The 22879-nt window shown below is 40.8% G+C and overlaps 1 protein-coding gene across 2 annotated transcripts in view; it reads right to left on the bottom strand.

Annotated features, from left to right (window-relative positions):
• Positions 1 to 3694: 3694 nt before the first annotated feature.
• Positions 3695 to 22879, bottom strand: part of RNF219 (ring finger protein 219) — a 44266-nt gene continuing 25081 nt past the window's right edge. Inside the window, exons 5-6 of one of the 2 annotated variants that reach the window (XM_023751718.1) lie at positions 21413 to 21496; positions 3695 to 7206 (exon numbers count right to left, since the gene is read on the bottom strand). In XM_023751718.1, the coding sequence (XP_023607486.1) occupies positions 5694 to 7206; positions 21413 to 21496 (1597 nt within the window). In that variant the 3' untranslated portion in view covers positions 3695 to 5693. The remainder of the gene's footprint in view (positions 7207 to 21412; positions 21497 to 22879) is intronic. The other variant, XM_006086059.3, reaches the window with a different exon arrangement.

The raw sequence follows: 22879 nt of genomic DNA, 5'->3' as shown, positions 1-22879 counted from the left end.
CCCCCCCCCCAGATGTCCATGATGCTCTTGCAGCACCAGTGATGATGCGTCCCAGTAAACTTCCCTGCGGGCATTATCACTCTCAGCGCTACCTAAGTAGAGATCTATGTGCAGGGCTGGGCGAACGTAGGTTTACAGTTGTGAGTACGCGAAACAGTTCATCCTTGTATTTTTATTTATTAATTATTGTATTCTTTATAGACGAACAACTGTAAACCAGTTTTGCCCACCCCTGTATATACCTCGAGCCTAATCTCTCAGTGGACTTAAAACCCACCCACCTTGTGAAAGCCCTAGGGGTGACACAAGACAACTACATCTCCGACCCAACAGGGGCACGCCTTCCCCGCCCGCTAGTTGCCAGGGTTGCCCAGGTGAGCAATGCGGTAGCACTAAGTATGGCCACAGGCCCCTGTGGGTTAGGCCCCAAGAGACGCAGAGCCGCCCCTGCCTCGACCAGGCAGCTTCAACACTGCAAGAGCGCGCTGGTTAGAGCCAGGGTTTCGAGTTCCCCAGGATAAAAACAACGAACAAACCAGCTCTGCCACGGACACGCCCGCCCAGGACCCCACGCGACGAGATCTAAGTTCCCTTTCGCTTGCCCGCCGCCTCGCCCGCAGCAGCGCCCCGGACGCACGCGCGCCCTGGTCGGAGGGAGCTCCGCGGGCGCAGATCCACAGCAGCGGACCCCCAGCCCAGCCGCTAGCGCGGTTCCCGGGGCCGGGAGGCGGGCTCCGTGGCCCTCCGCCGGCACAGCTCTGCCTGCAGGAGCGGGATCCCCCGAAGGGCTCAGAAGCGGCGGAGGAAAGCGCGAAGCCGCGGGTCCCCGCGCCGGAGTGGGCAGCTGGGTCCCGTCGCCCGGCTCCAGTGCTCGCCGGCGCCGCCGCCCCTCCTCCCCGCCGCCCGCACAAATCAAAGCCCCTTGCGAGGGACCGGGAAATAGTTGCCTTGTCATGTAACACATTGCCCTGATTTATTATAAAATTTTAACGAAATCATGCATATTTTAACAGCCTTTAATCACTGCATGAAAATTTAATTCATGGACTGTAGCGCGTTTAAATAAATGAAGTGTTAATTCATTAGGATTAATTAATTTGTTAAAGGATTGTGTGCAAGGTTAAGGTGGAAAGAAAACTCTTTGTTGGTTTGGCGTCTTAATCGCCAGGTTCGTGAGTGGTCATAAAATTAAAGGAAACCGCAGCGCCAGTCATTTCTGCGGGTGGGGACGGGGCGGGACCAGCTGAGATCGCCCTCCAAAGCGCTGGAAACTCCGGCCCGAGGGGCACCGGGCGTGTCTGCGCTCCCGGTAGACTCCTTCGGAGGAGGGGGGAAGCGGTTCTGGATGCGGGAATCCGGGAAGGCTGGGCTCGCTGGGACCACGGGGAGGAAAGACGGCTCAGGGCCCTGTCGGCGGGCCAGCTCTCACCCGCCCCCAGCCACCCCCACCCCAGCACAAAGATGACCCTGTGAGTGAAGCGAGGTCGCGCCTTCCGGCCTTCGGAGCGCCAAGCCTCGGCTTAATGGACAGATGATGGGCCAGTCCAGCCACCTCCTGAGCCTTGCAGCGCCCAGGGAGTCACTGTCTCGCCATCAGGCGGCCGCCGGCCCTCGCGGCGAGGGCCAGCCTGGAGTCTCCGGGGATGCTCCGCGGGAGAAGGCGGGGCAAAGACAAACTTGCAAGCTCAGGCTGGAGCATCTGGAAACCTTTTTCAATCGGGAACCCTGACCTTAGAGAATGGTTCCTTCTGCACCTCTTCTAGGAGTAGGCTAAATAGGCGTCCCAGCCAGCATAGTGGCCACGCAGGAAATGCCCTCTTCCACACTTAACTATTATTCATCCTTAAAGACCCAATACAAATAGTACCAACGCGAAGCCATCTGGCTTCCTCTCTGCTCCACGCTCTCTCCAACAGGAGCACTTTTCCATTTACCGATGGATATGTTGTAAGAATGATAATGGAGGAGAACTAGGTCCTCCCTCCTCGCAGAAAGTCTCAGTAAATGCCTATGTAAAATTCTTGTCCTTAGGGATTGGACCTTTCCACCCCCAATTATGTGTCACGGATGGCCCATGATTCTACACACTTGCCTAATCCAACTAACATTTACTAGAGGAGGTCTGCTCCCTGTTAAAACACAGCAGACCCAGGAACCTACCATCTTTCAAGAAGTGTAGCTTCAATTCAGGGTATTCTACCCTGCCTGTCATATAAAACAAAATCACCCTAGCCTGAGTTCCAGATGAGTTCTCAAAAGAAATCTGCATTTAACAGATGCTTCCTCGCTCAGAGTAGGGTTCCGAGAATTAGGCAATAAATGTTCACTGTGCACTCTGAGATCATTGCTTAAAAGGTTTTCTCTCTGCCAAGTATTATAAGGATCAGGTTACATCGTGATGGGCAAAGACTATGTTGTAGGACTCCCACAAATAGGAATGAAAGACCTTCTTAGGAGGCTTTGGGAAACCCCTCTAATCTAATAGGCTACGTTCAATAAAGTTAAACTGTTAATCTGATGTTCTCAAATATTCACTGGGTCAAAAGCAAAGGGGAAAAAAAATCTAGTGCATATATTTGAAAAACTGAAAGCATTGAGGTATTATAGAAACGAGTTCCTGAAACACCTTAGGGTTCAAGATCCAAGTTCTACCCTTTTCAAGTGTTACCTATAGTTGTTTCAAACCAAGGTAAATGAAAAAGAGATTAGAGGAAAACAAAGCAGATTTGAAATTAAGGGTCTACCATTTTGAGTTTTGGTCTCAGTTGATCCATTAAAACAGGAAAAAGACTTGCTTTCGATGGGATGTAGATTTTGAAAGTTAAATGATGAAAGCTAAAGGTCATGTAAAGAAAAAATCTAGCATGTCACACTGTATAGCATTTTAGAAAGATGAGCAGTCAACAGATGCTGTTTTTATAAAGACATGAACTAATAAGTGTCTGCTTCCTTTATCACTAGTGCATCTTTTTCTAACATAGCCTTACTGCTGTCTTTAAATTCATAAAAGTGTCAGAGTTAATGTGAATGTTTATAAACTTAAAAGTAGCACATACACACTCCCATCATTGAGCTTCCACTTAGGAGTAGAGTCAGATCCAGGAACATAGGCAGGAATCAAATTTTATTTGAAAAAGAAACACACTAATACTTCCAAAACATGTTTAAAAGAACCCTTGGAAATTTCATCTCCATTCATTCTTTGGCCTAGAAATGTGAACTCCCATGCATAAGGGAGGAAGAGTACACGCTCTGGAGTTAGCGGTTCAGCTGCAAACAGTTCTATCCCATTCCGGATGCATTTGACCACTAATCCTCAATTCACGTATTTGTGAACTGGAGATAATAGTTGGCTCACAGAATTTGAAAAGAGGATTATGAGATAGGTTAGCAAATTACTTGGATTCAATAAAAGATGGTGGCTGTTTTTTAGTCTGTGTACATAACAAATATATTAAAAAAAAATGAGACCACCATATTTGTCATGACATAGATTATGGCAAAGAGGACAAATGAGACTGTATTTAAAATAAAACTCTTCAACTGAGAAATTTACAGATTTGATTAACTTAATATATGAAATGTTGTTTTGGGGAGGATGGAGCAGTGTTTCTAAAGTGGCTGGGAAATACTCCGGTCCAATATAGACACTCTCACTGTAGGTAGGCATTAGTAAATCAGGTTACACACTGGATTCCATTGCACAGTGTCAGTATATATTTGAATTGAAAACTGATACATTCATGACACAGAAAAGTTACAGACAGAATAAGAGGCTTACCCCCAAATTTATTCTATTCAGAAAAAAATTAGATTTCTACATTTAATAAGATTTCAAATGTATAACCACATTGTCAAAGGTACTTAAACTGCTAATATCTCTGAAAGTATCCATTAGCTTTTAACATATCAGAAAGATAAAATGACACATAAATACTTTTTGGAAAATATGTATGATAAAACAAAAAAAATGCTTTATATTAGCTCTTTAAAATTTTTATTTTGGCTTATTAGTTCTAAAAGTGGAGGGCACGATTCTCCAAATCATAAAAGCGATTTGTTTTACTTTTATGGTTTTGTTGAATCCTGAGTCTGACAGGGTCAGCACATTTTTCTGTATTTTAGGCTTTGTGAGACATATGGCCTCTGTTACAACTATTCAACTCTGCCACTGCAGTGCAAAAGCAGCCATAGATAATATGTAAGCAAATGAGTAGTTGTGTTCTAATAAGACTTTATACAGAAACACTGGAATTCGAATTACTTATCACTTTCCTGTGTTATGGAATATTCCTTGCATTTAAAAAAACATTAAAAAATATATAAACTCGTTTTAGTTCATAGGCCTTTCATAAAAACAGATGCAGGCCAGATTTGGTCCATGGGTCATAGTTTGTCAACCCTTATATTGTAAGATCCATTAAAAATGATAAGTTTGACTGATCTTTATAGGCTAATTCAATATCTGAGACAATATCAAGGATTACAGTGCTATGGCATCCTTTATTCAATTCACATAGAAAAGCATGCAGTATTAACATAAAATAGTATGATATCAACGTAAAATGTTCAGTGCACATTAGCTAAGCAAGTCACTAGCATATTAAACCATTTTTTAAAAGCCTATATAGCTATACCAAACATGTTGAGAGCAAACTTTTTCAGAGCCTAAATTATAAATTGTGCTTTAGCTCACCTATTCTCACCTTAACACTCTTCATTAAAAAAAAAAGTCCTACTTAGAAGATATTCCATTAGCCAATTGAAACGTCTTTTTCTTAAGAAAAACAGTGCAAGCAAGAAAGCTACCATGCATAGAGTTTTTACAAAGAACAGTAACATGCAAACAAGAACTTGATCATTCCAAAAAAGCTTCCCTGGCAGATCCACATGAGTGGATCAAGAACTTGTTAGTGAGTGCTTTTGCACCTGTCTATCTGGAACAATGAGGCTACCATGTTTAGGCTCCTCCAAACCCAACTGTTCCATGCCTTCTTTCCAAAGTAGGCTCAATTTTTGATTTTTCACTACACACAAAAAGATGAACAAAGGAAAGTTATCTGACATAAAACAAATATTTTCATATAGAAATGTATTCTTTCATACTAGCAAAATGTTTTTACAAAAACTGAACACAATATTAAAAATGCATACACATAAAATCTAAAAAAAAGTAATTTAATATTGGTCTAAGGTTAGAGTGCTATTTCTCCATGATGGCCTTGTATAAAAGGCCACTACTAGATATAAATAAAAGGGGGCAAAATAATGTCCACCCTAGGACAATCTTTTAAAGAAACTCAAGTGTCATGAGCAGTGTGTAGAGAACACTTACAGTTTTATTTAAGAAATCCTAGTTCTGAAGATAACTGAGGCTCATTAATAGGCCATTGTATCTAATAGTTAAATCAAGATTCAAAACAAAATATACCCAAACCAGATACATATAATATTCATTTAAAAGAAACCCTCTGCCTACCTTCTGGTCAAAAATATTCCCATTTGAAAATGAAGAAACTCTTCAAAATGAACAAAAGTATTCTGGGTATAGGCTAATCTACCATTCTGACTTGACAGTTGACTAAAGATTACCAATTCAAAATTGTACAGAACTTTTATGAGGGGGAAAAAGGTAACTTTAAAAACTTGTATTCCTCTCTGGACAAAAACATAAATGGCAGCTTCCTAATGAGTCAACTTTTAGTTGCTTTTGATGGGCTAGCATTGGAAAGGCTGCTCTGGATTTTTCTTTTTGTGGATTGATTCACATTTTTATTCTTCTTTTCAGGCACAAAAGAAGTAGACCAAGGAGACTGAAGGTGGTTAGGAAGACCTTGCATCTCTGAGGACATCTTAAACAAAGATGACCCAAACCTTTGATCTTCAAACAGCCTATGTGAACTGCTTAACAAAACACCCTCGGAAAACTCGGTCTGAAATAAACAGCTTGGGGGTTTGAGTTCATTAGTTCCTGAGTTAGAACTGGGATGGAGTGAAAATTCTTCACTCATTTCTTGGTCAGATGGAGAGAGGAGGAAAAAAGAAGACGGTTTCCATTCATTTCCATTTTCTAACTGATCAGAAGTTAGAGAACCTTTGGAAAGGTTTGGCTTAGTTCTTTCTTCCAATTTATCTGGTTCCTCAAGAAATTCACTGCCTTGAGACGACTTTGATAACCCATCCAAATCCACTGACTTAAAACCGTTATTACAAGGGCTCTTACTGTTGTCTGACTCAGACATCATTGAATCCAGCTCAGAGATTTTGTCAAGGTAAGCTGCGTCCATTGAGGCTTCGCTGGATGTTCTTGTCCGATTCATTTCAAAAGAGCGAATAGAATTCAACCTCTTAGATAAACATGAGCCCGATTTCTCACTCAGTTTTGAAGAAATCTCTCCAACAGAATTTGCTATCGTGTTCCCCTCTGCACTTTCAAAATCCAAGCTTTGGGCATAGCTTGTGGAACAACAATCCCAAAACCCAGTCTTTGGGGAAGTAAAACATTCTGATTTCTTTTCATTTTCACTTTTATCATCTTCTGAAGAATCTTTATTACATACATTTGTAGAATTACAAAAATCATCAAACACCAATTTTCTGAGATGGTTTGAGTGCTTTTTGGAACTTCCTGCTTTGGCCATAGAACTCTCTCTATTTTCTGGAGTACTGAGCTGAAGGCAACTAAGGGACAAAGGAGTGCAAGGAGCTGGAAGATCATAAAGTTCATCTTTGTAGGGAGTACTATCCGTTGGCTTATTACCCCATTCTCTTTCCAAATAAGTATCCATACTGGCATCAGTTACACCTAACATTATTTCCACCTGTTTTTGATATAGGTCTTTGTTCTTGGAACAATTTAGTTCTGTTTTGCTGGTGCTTTCCTGCCGAGCAGAACTGTTAGAAGGCTGTGTCAGGTGAGAACTTGGGGTCGAAGAGCCAAGCTGCTTTCTGGCACCATCTCCTTGATTCGTTGATGCCATATCCTCCTCACTGCCTTTGCACCCCTTGCCATCTGTAGAAAGTGCTCTCTGGCAAATGGAATTCATAGCCTCCTTCTCTTCACTTGAATTTTTTAGCTGTGCAACTTGAGATTCTAGTTCCTCTATATACTTATCACTTCGTTCCAGGGCTTTCTTGAGGCGATTGGTTTCACGTTCATACTGTTCTACTTTGGACTGAAGAGCAGCTACTGTAAACCTTCCAAACCTGCAAGGAATGGAAGGACAGTTAGCCTTACTTTTCAAAGTTTAAGAGTGCCAACTGTCTCAGCCCATTCTAATTTCACATGTGATATTTCAGCCACTCAATGAAGAGGACAAAGCAATGCCAGATGTAGTAAAAAAAAAAAAAAAGAAAAAGAAAAAAGAAAAATAAGGGTTTTCCCCACTTATTTAACAATAAGCATATAATAACATGGCAAAGATTTAAAGAGTACTTTTGTGGTCAAATCAGACTAGTGGTAGAAGAGGCAGAAACTCGCTGAAGATTTCCCTTCTAAGAACTAGCTCTATCAATTCATCTCATATATGCATGAAGAGTTATCCCCTAAAACAATGGCAAAGATTTATGATAACATTTGAACAGTGGTCCACATCTTGAAATATTTACATTCAATCATTTTCCTATCGTACAGCAGTGTTTTATAATACATTTCTTATACAATGTCACCTTGTCAAACATAAAATGCCAATTTGAAATTCAGAAATCCTAGCAGTCCCAGCAGGGATGGTTTTAAATACTTATTTGGATCCTTTCAATTATAGCCACCGTTGATCTGAAGCTTTTACTTGGCCTTTCTGAACACTGGGCTTTAACTCATTTCAGTTCTACTTATTTTTGGCATTTTACAATTATGTGAAACATCAATCTCATTTCCTCCAACTCTGAAATATAAAGTCAGTGCTTGTGGTTACAATATATTACGCATAAAAACATTTTCACACTTTCTGAAAAGGAACACTTTGGAGAGTAACTGAAAAAGAACACATCAAAAATTCACTCCTTTTACTTGGGATTATCTTATTTTCAATTGCCTTAAGAATGGGTATTGATTGGGTTTTTGCCGGTTTGGCTCAGTGCATAGAGCACTGACCCTCGGACTGAAGGGTCCCAGGTTTGATTCTGGTTAAGGGCACATACCTCAGTTGCAGGCTCAATGGCTCAATCCCCAGCCTGGTCAGGGCACCTGCGGGAGGCAACCAGTTGGTGTGCCTCTCTCACATCGATGTTTCTTTCTTTCTCTCCCTCTCCCTTCCACTCTTTTTGAGAATCAATGGAAAAGATAGGAACTGATAAATTAATCCATGTAATTTATTTGTGTTCTGTCTCTCTCTTCCCCATTAGAGTATAAGCTCCAGGAAAGTAATGGAAAAGTTAGGAAGTTATTTAATCCTCTGGTGGAGGTGGAGGTAGAGGTGGAGGAGGAGGAGGAGGAGGAGGAGGAGGAGGACGACGACAATGGGTATTGGGTTCAGCCCAGTTTTGAGCAACTAGTAGTATGGGCTAGAGCTGAGGATATAAAAATCAATAGACTGCCCCACCTTAAGGGCCATAAAATGTCTACCTTAAATTCCATCTGGCCACCAAGGAAAATTCTCTTTAAAAAACAACAACAAATACTGCTTCTATGAGTCAATAAACATAAGCCTTATATTTTAACCCCATAAAAAAATAACTTCTCTCCACAAAAGTTCTTTTCTTAATCACTGCTTTAATTAATTACATATTGAAACATGAAGAATTCAGGGGTCGTCTTCTTGGAGGAAGGTACTTAAGAAGGTGACTTTTTACAAATGCTTTTTGTTTATGGGTTTATTTTTTTCTCTACCCCCCCCATAATAAAAATAATTACAATGAATAAAATGTATGAAATATTTTTTAAAAACTATAAAAGGGAAGAAACCAACAGTAACTGTACCTTTTAGAGTCACCACTACATGCTCTATCACGTCCTCCTACACTAGCTCAATTCTCTCCAGTTTATCCCTGATATGATCCTGGCTCTTGTCATCAAGGGAAAAAAGCAGGGCAAAGGTAAATATAGATTCATAAAATCTCAAGGTTAAAAAGGGCCTTAAAAGACTTGTTGCCGAATATTGATCAATTCACTGCAATTAACTGAACTCTCAGAAAGAGCATACTCCCTTCAACCTCTAAAAAGAAAAGCAAAAAAACATAGGTATAACGAAAACAAAAGCAACTAAAATAACAAGCCTCACTGTTTTAAAGACCAAGCTTACCATGATGAGTATTTGGTTAAATGAATAAAATAGAAGTGTTTCCTTCTTTGTTAAAAAAAAAATTTTTGGTTTATAAATGTTGTATTTGACAAAGCTGTAGTTTCTGTAAGATAATTTTAAAAAGTGGACAAAGATCTTTAATGCCTTCAGCAATAATGTGAGTTCTTGACTGTTAGTACTCTGATATAATCAAATAATCCACATATTTTTAAATGGAAAAATTGTGTAGCATGTTTATTTAATGCACAAAGCAAAGTGACAGCCTTAAATTTGTCTGCCAAGATAAAGTTTGCTTTTTCTTAAGTGTAATTTTTATGATAAAGCTATCCTCAAATGAAAAATACCAAACGATTTAAAATCAAATCAAATATTGTTACTAAATAGTGTCTGTTACAGAAGGGATGTCCTTGGGAACTCAGAGGCTTATCCTGACAAATAAGGAACATTTCTCAAAATATCGTAAGCTTCTTATTCCAGGTTTTGTTTGACATCTTCACACAAAATGTCATTGTAAGATGCTATATTTGCACCATGTGGTTTTTTAATTTATTGATTTTTTTTTTTTGAGAGAGGAAGGGAGGAAAAGTGAAAGAGGGAGGGAGAGAAAGAGAGAAACATTAATTTGTTGTTCTACTTATTTATGCATTCATTGGTTGATTCTTGTATGTGCCCTGACTGGGGATGGAACTTGCAACCTTGGTGTATCTGGACAACACTCTGACCAACTGAGCTACCTGGCCAGAGGTGCCCCTAGATGTTTTTAAAAGAAGTTAAAAAATGGTTTGGAGTTGAAGTCAAAATGATAGCCCTAACCATATTTTTTGTGTTACTTCTAAAAGAAAGCTGAAGTGCCATGAGAACAAACAACAAAGGCCAGCAAGGGAGCATGCATATGAGAAGAACAAGCAAGCAGATGTCACTGATAGAGCTGACTGTTTTCTAAAAGGTCACTGCCCTCAATTCCATTTTAATACTTTACAAGTCTGTAATACTTGGAGTGATCAGACCATTTTACCATGTTACTGAGGGACCTATGCTGATGGACAAATGAACAGAAATGCATAATGAAAGCCATGGAACTGATAAATTAATCTATGTAATTTACTTGTTTTCTGTCTCTCTCTTCTCCATTAGAATCCAGGAAAGCGAGGAGTTTGACCATCTTATATTTACTGCTAGCTCCCTAGAATAATTCCTGGTAAAGAAGCAATTCTCCATTAAATATTTCTTGAATGAATGTTATTTTATTATTTTAAGACACACCAATGTCTTACATCAAGATAGGGCCAATACCACAGGATAAGCCAAAGGTCCTTAGGCCTCTTTTACATGTAAGATTTATGAGTCACCATATTACTAAACTAGATGTTTCATACATAAGACTACTGTTTTTTCACTGACACCAAGAAAAGCAACAGAGCATGACATATAACAGTATAGTTGTTTTTTTTGTTTTGTTTTTTCCTTCCCACTACAGGCTTGCCGATCTACAATGCTCCATCCAAAAAAAAAAACACACTTCCACTTTCACCTTAGCTAAACAGATGAGACTTTTGACATAGGTGTTAGAGATTTTTAGCTTACCTTAGATACCAATATTAAATTTGGCAAAGAGCAATTTACTTGATCACACAGAAATAACAATTAGGAATGCATATATGATGCTAAACTTCCAAGGAAGAAAACAATGAGGATAAGAGCTTATTTACCTTTGGGTTTTAATACTCTCTTATTCACACTAATTCCAGATATTTCCAGAGTACATCTCATTAAATGAATCAATGCCAAGGCAAGCCAGAGGGATTTCTAACATCATTTACCATACTTCCTTTTCCTGAGCAAATTTCAAAATGGAGTATTTTCATAAACATTCCATTAGAGACCAAAAGGCTTTGATTTTCAAAGTAGCAGTGATGGCCAAAGGCTTCATTATGTTAGAGAAAACATCGAAGAGCAGAATGGGAACTGCAACTGATATCGGAAGTGCGTTCTGCTAGAATCCAGGAGAAGCTCAAAGGATTTCTCATCTTGCAATGCTAACTGATGTGTATGTACGTTCTGGTTGAGGGCTCCCCTTGTCCAAAAAGCTACAGAAATATAAGATTATTCCTGTCCCTACTAGAAAAGAAATTAAAGTCCTATTGGTTTCACCTTTGAGGTATTATAACTATTTCAAGGGCACCTCCAACAAAGAAAAGTTCCCATGACCACATTTACTTATAGACCATCACACAGGAGGATCAGGTTATGTTTGAAGGAGGTTAGAAGAAAGCAAATGTAGTAAAAGAACAAATGCCAGAATTTATGTTGCCTCTCTAGTTCTCAAAGGCATCTCCAACAAAAGGAAAATACAGCAAGCACAGCCGGTACTGAGACCACCCAACTTTAGAAACATCATCTTGAGGGACAAAAGGGACACCGGCAAAGTGAGCTACCCGCCTCCATGCATCTTTGATTTTATATCTTTCCCTCACTTGCTAGCTAAAGTAATTGTGAAACAAAGTGAAAGAAACCTTTGGGTCTGGACCAGCTTTGTGATCCAGCCTGATAGATTTTCAATGCTGATGTCCTTGCTGTACACGGTTCTGATATGCGCAAATTTCAGCTGGCACAGTTTAATTAAATAACACCAGTCACTTAACAACATGGTTCAAATTAAAGTAAATTTTTCACTGCTAGCTTTCAGTTTACAAAACACTAATAAATAGCAGATGTGTATTATGATAAATCACCAATCAGATCATTGTTTTCAAAGTCTGAAAGTGACTGGTCACTGATCTGTTATTCAGTTCACACACAAACAGCAAACCATGTAGTTGTGCTGCCACATGACATTTTACAGAAATGGATAATCAAAAGGCAGAATTAGCCTACAAAGTTGAAGGAGCAGTAAAGAAATGAAAGGTGATTAACTCTAGAAGTGAAATTAGAATCAAATGTAAATGTAAGTATAGAAGAATAGCTGATCATGGGAATGTTGAGCCTGTCACCATTCGAGAGCCCCTAGATATGCTCGAGGAACTTGGGAGAGGCAAACTTATTGACATAAATGAGAAAAGCGGTTGTGATGAAAAGAATAAAGATGTCTAGAGGAAGTAACAGGCTAGCAAAAAACTTCACATTAAAGCAAAATGGAAATATTTCATGACATGGAAAGCACAAAGGATAAAGTGCTGGAAGCTGATGCAAACTCAGGAGTAGGACAGTTCGTTAGGTGTTAGAAAAGATGCTTCATATATAAGTTATTCCATAAGGTAGAAAGCACTACTGATTATTTTCTGTAAGTTTTTTCCAAAGAAATAAACATTAGCTTCCTAAATATTAGTTTTACTATTTTTTCATTTCTATATACATTTATAACTAATAATAAGAGATGTAATGTTTTGACAAAAATTGTTAAAGGTTATAGAACAATGAGATCTTCCCCATTAATTGTTATTGCTTTGCATAATTTTAGCTTGAAATACCATTTTTATGGTCCTTTATAAGGATGTAAAGTGAGGATTACCAACATTAGTATATGTGCCTCTAAAACAAGCACAGGATTACCTAAAGTAATGGTTAGTATGTGAGAAAACCAAGTAAAGTTATGTGACTCTCAAATATTTTTTTAAAGAATTGCCACACTTACCCTAAGAAAGAATGACCCATTCACAGAGTGGGATTTTATTGTAGAGTCGCCTGTCTACATAGCTGTAGATGTCTAGCTTCTCATTCCCCGACTTTCAGAGATATTAGGAAAGCATCTTCATTTTAAACATGGAAGAGAGGTAGCGTTTCAGAGGGAAGGAAAATTTCCACTGTTCCTTTCACTTTCCTAAGAATTTTCTCCTCAAGTAAAATCCACCAGTTAGAGATTCCTTAAATGTACAAACTCGTCTTTTTAATTATACCTTTCTTAAGTAGCTTGTAAAATGAGCTCTTCAGGACAGGAGTGGGAAGAAAAGGGAGAGGTCCCAGTGCTGTGCTCTGCCTTGTGCATTGTGTATAGGGTGAACAGGGGGGCATATTTTAGGGAAAGAGGACAGAGAGGACCAGGACTGTAGGGAGCTCAAAACTGTATTTGGTGGTGGAGGCCTTTCCCTCTCACCTGAACTCAAAGAGTTGTTTGTACATTACCTACATCTATTTCATCCTTGCACATGTGTTGGAGAAGGGGGGTATCTGTCTTTATACTAGGGAACTTTAAGAAGTGGCCTATACATTTTTATCCACTGCTGACCTATATGACTTGCCAGTGCTTCTACAAGAGGGTTTTCTCTTTTTAAAAAATTAGGAATTCAGTTATGAAAATGCTACATTTCTAGAGAATTTTTAAATCATAAATGTACTGTCTATGACCAATCCTAGTCACATAAGTTGGTTCCACAAAAATATCTATCTATATATATAAAAGCCTAAGCGACTATTATGATCAGTCGCCTGAACGACCAGTCAACTGGCCAGTAGCTATGATGTGCACTGACCACCAGGGGGCAGACGCTCAACACAGGAGTTGCCCTCTGGTGGTTAGTGCACTCCCACAGCCAACCTCCCGTGGTCCCTTCCCCCTGGCTGGCCAAACTCTCGCAGCCCCCCCCCGGACTGGGCAAGATGGCCCTGATCGCCCCGATCACCAGCCAGGTCAAGGGACCCCATCTGTGCACGAATTCGTGCACCGGGCCTCTAGTGTGTGTGTGTGTGTGTGTGTGTGTGTGTGTGTGTATATATATATATATATAAAAGCCTAAGTGACTTAATGACTGAATGACCGGTTGCTATGACCCACACTGACCACCAGGGAGCAGAAGCTCAATGCAGGAGCTGCCTCCTGGTGGTCAGTGCGCTCCCACAGTGGGAATGCCGCTTAGCTGACCAACCCGTCCCTGTGGCCCACCAGCCCGGCAGCAGCAATTTACTCCCTCAGTAGTCCTGTAGGTTCAATCTCCAGAGAACGAGCCAGGCACCGATGGACCAGTGCCACCAGCACGATCCCAACAGCGCCATGGGCCTCCTGGAAGTCTGCCTCAGGTACTGCGGCTGCTTCCCCTCCTTAGATGCTCCGCAAGGAAGAAACGATATAAAAGTGGCCACCAGGTGGCTCCCGACAACCAGTGCGAACATCAGCAGGATGTATCCAGATCCAAGGGCCATCACATCCAGGCCCTCTCCCACCCACCTCGGGACGGGCGCCAGAGGCAGGGCTCAAGGCTGGTGAGCACTGCTATGGCAGCGCAAGCCTCTCCCAATCAGGACTGACTGGGTGTGAGCCCGCAACAGGTACAGCGGGACTGGGATAAGCGGGAGAGGCATAAACAAGAACAGCAGGCAGGAGTGGCAGGTGGCGTTGGACTGCCAGTTTCGGTCCAATCCCTGCAGGCCACACCGAGGGACCCCACCTGTGCACGAATTTGTGCACTGGGCCTCTCGTATTAAATAATATGAGGCATACTGAAAGAGAACAGGAAGACTTTCTTATAGTCTTCCCTCCTGAAGATGCAAGACAAAGTTTTTATTCCCTGGCATATAATGAAAAGAAAAAGAAAAAGGAAAGTGAACTTTTGGGATGGAACCAAGAGTATGTGTAAAGATAAACCTTTAACAGCAGTGAGGCAACTATTGACAATGATGATGACAGTAACAACAGCAGCAGCCACAACTTATTGACTTATATCAAATATACTGCCATATGCTTGACATATATCTTACTTAATTTTATTATCATGTCAACTTTATGAAGCAAAATTTTATCTTATTTAAAAAATATATTTTTTCATTAATTTCAGAGAGGAAGGGAAAGAGAGAGAGAGAGAGAGAGAGAGAGAGAGAGAGAGAGAAAACATCAATAAGGAGAATCATTGATCAGCTGCCTCCTGCACACCCCCTATTGGGGATCGAGCCCACAACCCAGGCTTGTGCCCTGTCTGGGAATGGAACCATGACCTCCTGGTTCATAGGTTGACGTTCAACCACTAAGCCACACCAAGTGGGCAAAATCGGTTATTTTAAAGATGAGAAATGAGAAGTTTTAAAGGTTGTCTCTTGTTCAAGGTTATGCAGTATGAACATGAGATCCTTTCTTAAGTAATATCAGTACCTATTTATACTGTGGAATAGTGTAGAATGCAAGCTAGGTTTACTGAGCTCAAAGTCTGTTTAAACAGTCAAGGGACTAGCATTGTTGTGATATTTATTAATACATACATTTGCTAAGAGAAACACGGAGAGAAAATTAAAAAAAAAACAAGATGTGAGAAAATAAGATATGAATACACAAAATGGATATTTATCAAAAACCAACTAGTATGTTTTAGACACAAGCTCAAGAGTATTTTGAAACTTCCAAAGATCATTTTTCAAGGTAAAGTAGCCTTGCAGGAAACTATAGACCAGATAGATCCTCCAGGCAAATGACAACCAAAGAGAGTGTCTGTTTTAACCACACACGTGAAAACTAAATTTGAACCAGAACTATGAACCAAAAGCTCAATTTTTAGTGTACTAAATATAAAAAGTATATATGATCATCTCGTCTAACTCATGCACAAATCAACAGGCATCTTCAACTAAAAGGAAACAATGCTACTTATGTGAAATAAGGAAAAATTTAAATACGAAATTTTAGTGCTTAAACATCACATAGGTACTTGTTTCGGGGTCTAATATTGAGGAATAGAAAAAATACAAGCTATGTTATGTTTCATCTTGGTTTATTCACAAAATATAAGGTGCTTCAATATTTATAAGAATTGTAAAAAGCCACAATTTCCCCCTTATAGACAAAGGTCACATGGACAATGGAACTAGAAAAGAATTGAGGCCCTTGGAGACATTCTTCTTCTACCTCCCAAAAATTCTATTTAAAAATTAAGGTAGAGCCTAGCTGGTGTGGCACAGTGGTTGAGTGTTGACCCCATGATCCAAGAGGTTACTGGTTCAATTCCTCACCAGGGCACATGCCTGGGTTGCAGGCTCCATCCTCAGCAGAGGGTGCACAGGAGCTGATTGACGTTTCTCTCTTCGATCTTTCTGTCTCTCTATCCCTCTCCCTTCCTCTCTCTCAAATCAATAAAAACATATTTTAAAAATATTAAGGTAGAATTTGCTTTTGTAGCAAATGGAGAGCAGAGTTTAAAAATAGCTCATATTATTAATACAATTTTAAGGGAAGATTGTGTGTGTATTTTATTTAAGTAGGCATTTGTAGTCAAAATTGTAGTGTTGAAAATTCTTGCTGAGATATCTAGAAATTCTTAACAGAAACAACTGGAGTGTTGGGCAGCATATGTAAATTGAAGAGGAAAAGATTCCCCTTTGGGGTAAATCTCCAAAAAGAGCTGACCCATTTAAACATACTCATTGCCTATGAGGGTGGATTCCTCTTTTACTATGGAATAAATTTCATTCTATTTGATAAATATATATCATTACAATTCCATGCAGAAATGCCCTAATTTTCTGCCCAAGAAGATCAGCCTTGAAGTTTACATGACATCAGTGGGAATACTAAACATTCATGGAAGGAGAAAACGTTAAGACATGCTATTTCATATTTTTTTTTTAATAATTCTAAGATGAAAACTTTTTCTCAAAATAAAAATATCCTTAACAACAATCTATTAATATTATAAAAAAAGAGTACAACTATTATGAATGAAAAAAGCAAACTTTAAAATCTCTGGACTAATAACTATCTATACATTTTTCCCTGTAGTTAAAACAGTCTCTCTCAGCATGAGGAACAATCTGAAACAAAATAAAACAAAACAAAAAACTGTGATCCAGCCATCCTGTAATTATTACTGAGATGACAGTTATTGAGGACTAAGGTATGCCGAGGGGCTATGAGGAAGGAAAACAAAAGGAGTAGAAGACATTATCCTTGTTCTCCTGCAGTTCATAATCTTTCTGACAAGCTTATTGCGTAGTCATTAGCATGCATTGCAGGCTCCTAAAATATCTTATCAATACAATAAAGACAAGTTGACAGAAAACTGCAGTAACTGTCCATCTCCAATTAGCTGAATATCCAGAGAAGGGCCCCTCAGGCGGCTAAGGGGCCTGAGCACACCTGGCTGTCACAGTCTGGCCCCAGGGTATCATCAGGCTCCCCTGACAGTCTACAAGTTCCCCTTCCGGGAAAACCAAAGGGCAAGCAGAATCACTCATTGGATCAGGCTGGGGTCAAATACCAGGAATCATGGCGTTTGTCAGAGCAGAATCATGAGAAACAAAAAAGGCCAGCGTAGGTCAAGAAGGGACAACAGCCAAGGCCAGCAAGACCAGAAGTGCTGCTGAAAAAAACAAGAGCCAGGAGTAGTGACAGTGATACAAGCATGTCTTAAAACACAGTTTAGGAAGAACAGACCTGTGAACGGGAAGGGGCCATACTCAGAGTCAGCATTGACACAGGTAAGTGCAGGAAAACCTGATTCAAGAAAGGAGACTCAGACAAGAAACCTTATCTAGGAGCCAGGGGAGCTCTAAGGTTGCCTCCTCTTTTCCCTTTGTAACTCCCAATCTTTAGTATAGTGTATGAAAATTTCAGGAAATCCTTCTGCTTTCCTCATGTGGAGAAAATGCCAGAAATCCGATTCACTGCCCTCTTAAATCCTTTATACTTTAACTTTCAAGAAAGCTCAAAATCTTAATTCTTGGTCAGTTCCTCCAAGTAGCAATATAGAGAATTAGAATATAAGGACACCTTCCCTTTGCAAGGATCCAGAGAAGACAAATGCATGCACACACCTTTAATATATATATGTACACACACACACACACACACACACACACACACACACACACACACAAACAGATGCATTTTTAAAAATGTCTTAGCTCCAAGGAGCTGATAGATTAACTGGGTGTTACAGTCATGGAACTGGTCAGTATACAACGTGATCTTTAAAACAATATGATAGAAGAACAAAGGGAAGAACATGAGGAAAGTGTTTCCTCTAAGGAAATCGTGGAGGGCCTTACAGATCTCAAAGGATGGGTAGGAAATAACCAGGCAGAATAAAAAGGAGAAGCTAATGGGGAGGACCAGGGAAGGCTAAGGAAAAGGCATGAGCAAATGTACAAAGACATGTCACCACATGGCAAGTCTGGGGCAAGTGAGAAATTCAGCATGGCCAAAGCAGAGTACAGTAAGGGGGAGGCAGAAGAGGAGACTAGAAGGCTAAGCTGAGGACATGTAGGTAAGGAGTCTCACATAATATACCAAGAAATTTGGGTTTTTATTTATGGGCAATTAGGAATCACCAAAGTTTATTAAGCAGGGAAGTGAGATGATCAAATTTATATTCTAGAATTCAGGCAACAATAAAGCTCAAGGGTTCAGAGTGGAAAAGAAGAGCAAGCAGTGGGAAGGTTGTTAAAATGGGGAAAGCAAGCCCGGCCAGCATGGTTCAGTGGTTGAGCATCCACCTATGAACCAGAAGGTCACAGTTCGATTCCCTGTCAGGGAAACTGGAATTTTTATCTTAGGCAAACAGATGAGTAGTAAAGTCATTAAAGAGAATAGGAACAAAGCAAGAGGATAAACAATCTTGGGTGGAATGGATGATGGGTACAATTATTTACACACACACACCTCTACCAGTTCTTTGTGCTACATATTATGCCAAATATCCTATATAATAAAGAGGTAATATGCAAATTAACCCTCACACCCTCACAAGATGACTCCCTGTGACCAGGCTGGCAGGGGGGTTAGTGAGGGATGACCAAACAACTGAACAGCAGGCTGCATGGGGCTACCAGGCCGGCAGGGGGGTTAGTAAGGGACAACCAAACGACTGAACAAGCAGGCTGCGTGGGGCGACCAGGCTGGCGGGGGGGCTGTGAGGGGCAACCAGGTTGGCAGGAGGGGCAGTTGGGGGCGACCAGGCCAGCAGGGGGGCAGTTGGGGGTGACCAGGCTGGCAGAGGGGGGCAGTTGGGGGTGATTAGGCTGGCAGGGGGGGCAGTGAGGGGTGACTAGGTTTGAAGGGGGGCAGCAAGGGGTGACCAGGCCAGGGCGAGGGAGGGAGTTAGGAGTGACCTGGCCAGCAGCAGGGGGCAGTGAGGGACAATCAGGCCAGCAGGGGGTGGGTGGGCAGTTAGGGGTGAAGAGGCAGGCAGGCAGGTGAGCAATTAGGAGCCAGTGGTCCAGGATTGTGAGAGGGATGTCCGACTGCCGGCAGTCAGACATCCCCCGAGGGGTCCCGGATTGGAGAGGGTGCAGGCTGGACTGAGGGGACCCTCCCCCCCCCCGTGCACAAATTTTATGCACCGGGCCTCTAGTAATACTATAACACTGGTTGAGCATTAATCATGGGCTCTAAGTGCATTTCAAGTTTAAATTCATTTAACTCTCATTACAACTAGGAAGTTACTGTCCTCATTTCACATAAGATAAAAACTAAAGTACAGAAAGGTTAAATATCTTCCCTCACATCCCAGAGCTAGTAAGTAAACAAAACCTGAGTTCATTCCTAGGGAGCCTGCTCCGGAGTTCATAATCACACACTATACTGCGACCCTACGCCATGATTATTGCTATTATCAATATAAGACTGAGTAAGGAAGTAGAAGGTGCTGAAGCAGAGGGCTGCTTTTGACTGAATGATGAGGAAAGGCCTCTCTGAATCTGATAACAGAAGAGAGAGCCACATACATAAAGATCTGGAAGCTGAACATTCTAAGCAGAAAAAAAAAGTCCAGCATGTTTTAGAAACAGAAGGCCATTATGGCTGGAGCAGGATGAGTTGGGGAAATGAAAATAAGATGAAGTGAAAGAGGTAAGTACAGACTAGCTTGTACAGGATCTGAATTTTATTTTAGGAAAGCACTGAATAGCTTTAGGTAGGAGATTTAAATAATTTGATTTATACTTTATAAAAAGACCATTTTGAGTATGGTGAAAATGAATTGGGTAGGGGAAGAAGGGGCAGAGTGAAAGCAGGAAAATGAATATAGGCAGTCTGTCTCCAGTGCTAAACATTTACAGTAGTACCTCCTTTATCCACGAGGGATAGGTTCTAAGACCTCTGGTGGAGGCCTGAAACCGAGGATAGTACCAAACCCTATATATACACTATTTTTTCCATACATACTTACTTATGGTAAAGTTTAATTTATAAATTAGGCACAGTAAGAGATAAACAATAACTACTAATAAAATGAAACAGTTATGACAATATACTGTAAGAAAATGTATGTGAATGGCTTTGGGGCCACTATCAAATAAAATAAGGGTTACTTGAATGCAGCATTGTTACTACTACACTGCCACTGTTGATCTGATGATTGAGATGACTAAATGAGTAAAGGGCAGGTAGCATATGCAGCATGGATACACTGGACCAAAGGATGATTCACATCCTGGGTAGGAGGAAGCAGACAGCATGAGATTTCATCATGCTACTAAGAACAATGCCCAATTTAAAACTTATGAATTGTTTATTTCTGGAACTTTCCATTTAATATTTTTGGATTGCTGCTGACCATAGGGGTAACTAAAACTGTGGAAAGTGAAACCACAGAAAGCAAAACCGTGAATAAGAGGGGACTACCAAAGTGTCATTTGCTACTTAATGATGAATATATGCTCTGAGAAATGCATCATTAGGTGCACTTACACAAACCTTGATGGTACAGTCCACTACTGTAATTGTATGTGCTATACTTTTATACAACTGACAGCACAGGTTTATTTACACTAGTATCACCACAAACATGAGTAATGTGTTACCACTACAACGTTACAATAGCTACAACATCATTAGGCAATAGGAATTTTTCAGCTCCATTATAATCTTACGGAACCACTGCTGTATATGTGGTCCAACATTGACTGAAACGTTATGTAGCACATGACTGTATTTAACCTCTTTGCTCTAAACTTAAGGTACAGGAATTCAGGTGAAAGTATAAAGTAGACAGATAGAAACAAGAATCCATAGTTCAGAAGAATGGGCAAGGCCAAAGATATAAATTTTATTTTGTAACCTCTCACATACAGGTAGATATTATTATTAAAGCCATGGGAATAGATGAGATTACACAAGGAACATAAATACAGCAAACATAAATACAGCATAAATGGAAGAAAAGCACAGATTGTAATCTGTGAAGTCTATTCATTCCTCTTTAAGAGCACTTCTTTCATATACTAAAAACAGGAAATACTGCTCACTGTCCAGAGGGTACCTGTAGCCTTTATCTTCCCTCAGGAGCTGGGTGAAGAAGATTGGTTCATAATGACAGTCTTGGGGTTGCTGTGTAATAAAAGAGCTGCTGCATGTAAGGAGTCATTATCAAACCCATAGATCTCACTAAAGACACAATTATAAGAACATAACATTCCTGAATCCATATTTATAGAAAGTAAGCCATTAATCCAATTATAACCAAGTTTGATATAAATGACCTGTGAAGTTTTATATATGGATCTTTATACCCTATGCTATTAAGGTGAGTTAATAGCTGACAGCAAAAATAGCTGCTCTGCTAAAGCCTCATAATAGCTGGCAACATGGCACAAACCCTGCTTAGCACACCTAGAACATAAAAATGGCACAACTGGAAACTTGGAAGATGGCGGCATAGGTAAACACCGGAGACTGCCGCCGTGGACAACCACTTCAAAAATACAACTAAAAGTCGGAGCGGACATCAACCAGAACCACGGGAAGGCTGGCTGAGGAGAGTCTCTTCAACTAGAAGCAAAAACAACAGCATTCCGACGCTCAGCGGAGGCGCAGTGTGGAAAATTTAAAGGTACGGTGGTGCGGTGGTGAGGGTGCGCGCGCAAAGCGGGCTGGCGGCTGAGGGCGCGATTGTCGTTTTCAATCAGGAGCGAGTCTCAGACTCTGGGCTACAGATCCGGGTGAGTCTCTAGGGACCCAGACTCAAACGGGAGAAGCGGGACTGTCTGGCTACAGCCCCTCCGAGGTTTGCAGCGATTGTTGGGACAGAGAGGCAGAGCCCCTGGGGACGGACTGAGAGCGGCCATAGCTGCTCCCTCCCCCCGCCCTGTTGAGCCCGCCCCACCCAAACCCTGCGCACAGCCATTTGCCGATCGCCTCAGGCAAGGGCTGGACTAGCGCCTCCCCAGAGGACTGAAGTTTTCCCACAGCTGATCTCCACAGCCAGTCGGCCTGGTGGTCAAATCCCTCTAGTGTTAACTACAACAATTAAGGCTTGGCTAGAACAAGACTGCGCACAGAGACCACAAGGGGGTGCACCAAGAAGGCATAAAAGATGCGGAGACAAAAAAACATGACAGAAATGGAGGATATGGAGCTAAGAATCGCAATTTTGAGGGCTTGCCATAAATTTGTGCAGAGCCTCACGAAAACTAATGAGACCCTCAATGCTACTATAAAGAAATTAGAAAGTAAGCATACACGGACTGAAATAAAGAATATTATACCCAATAGCAGACCAGAGGAGCACAAGAATCAAACCAAAGATTCGACAAAAAACACCCAATTGGAAAAGCAAAATGAAAAAAGAATCCGAAAGTGTGAAGATAGTGTAAGGAGCCTCTGGGACAGCTTTAAGCGGACTAATATCAGAGTCATTGGAGTACCAGAAGATGAGAGACAGCAAGATATTGAAAACCTATTTCAAGAAATAATGGCAGAAAACTTCCCCCACCTGGAGAAAGAAATG

This window comes from Myotis lucifugus, unplaced genomic scaffold (assembly GCF_000147115.1).
Source record: "Myotis lucifugus unplaced genomic scaffold, Myoluc2.0 scaffold_24, whole genome shotgun sequence".
Lineage (NCBI taxonomy): Eukaryota > Metazoa > Chordata > Mammalia > Chiroptera > Vespertilionidae > Myotis > Myotis lucifugus.
Note: the sequence above shows the minus strand (reverse complement) of the source record. Positions and strands in the feature narration are given on the sequence as shown.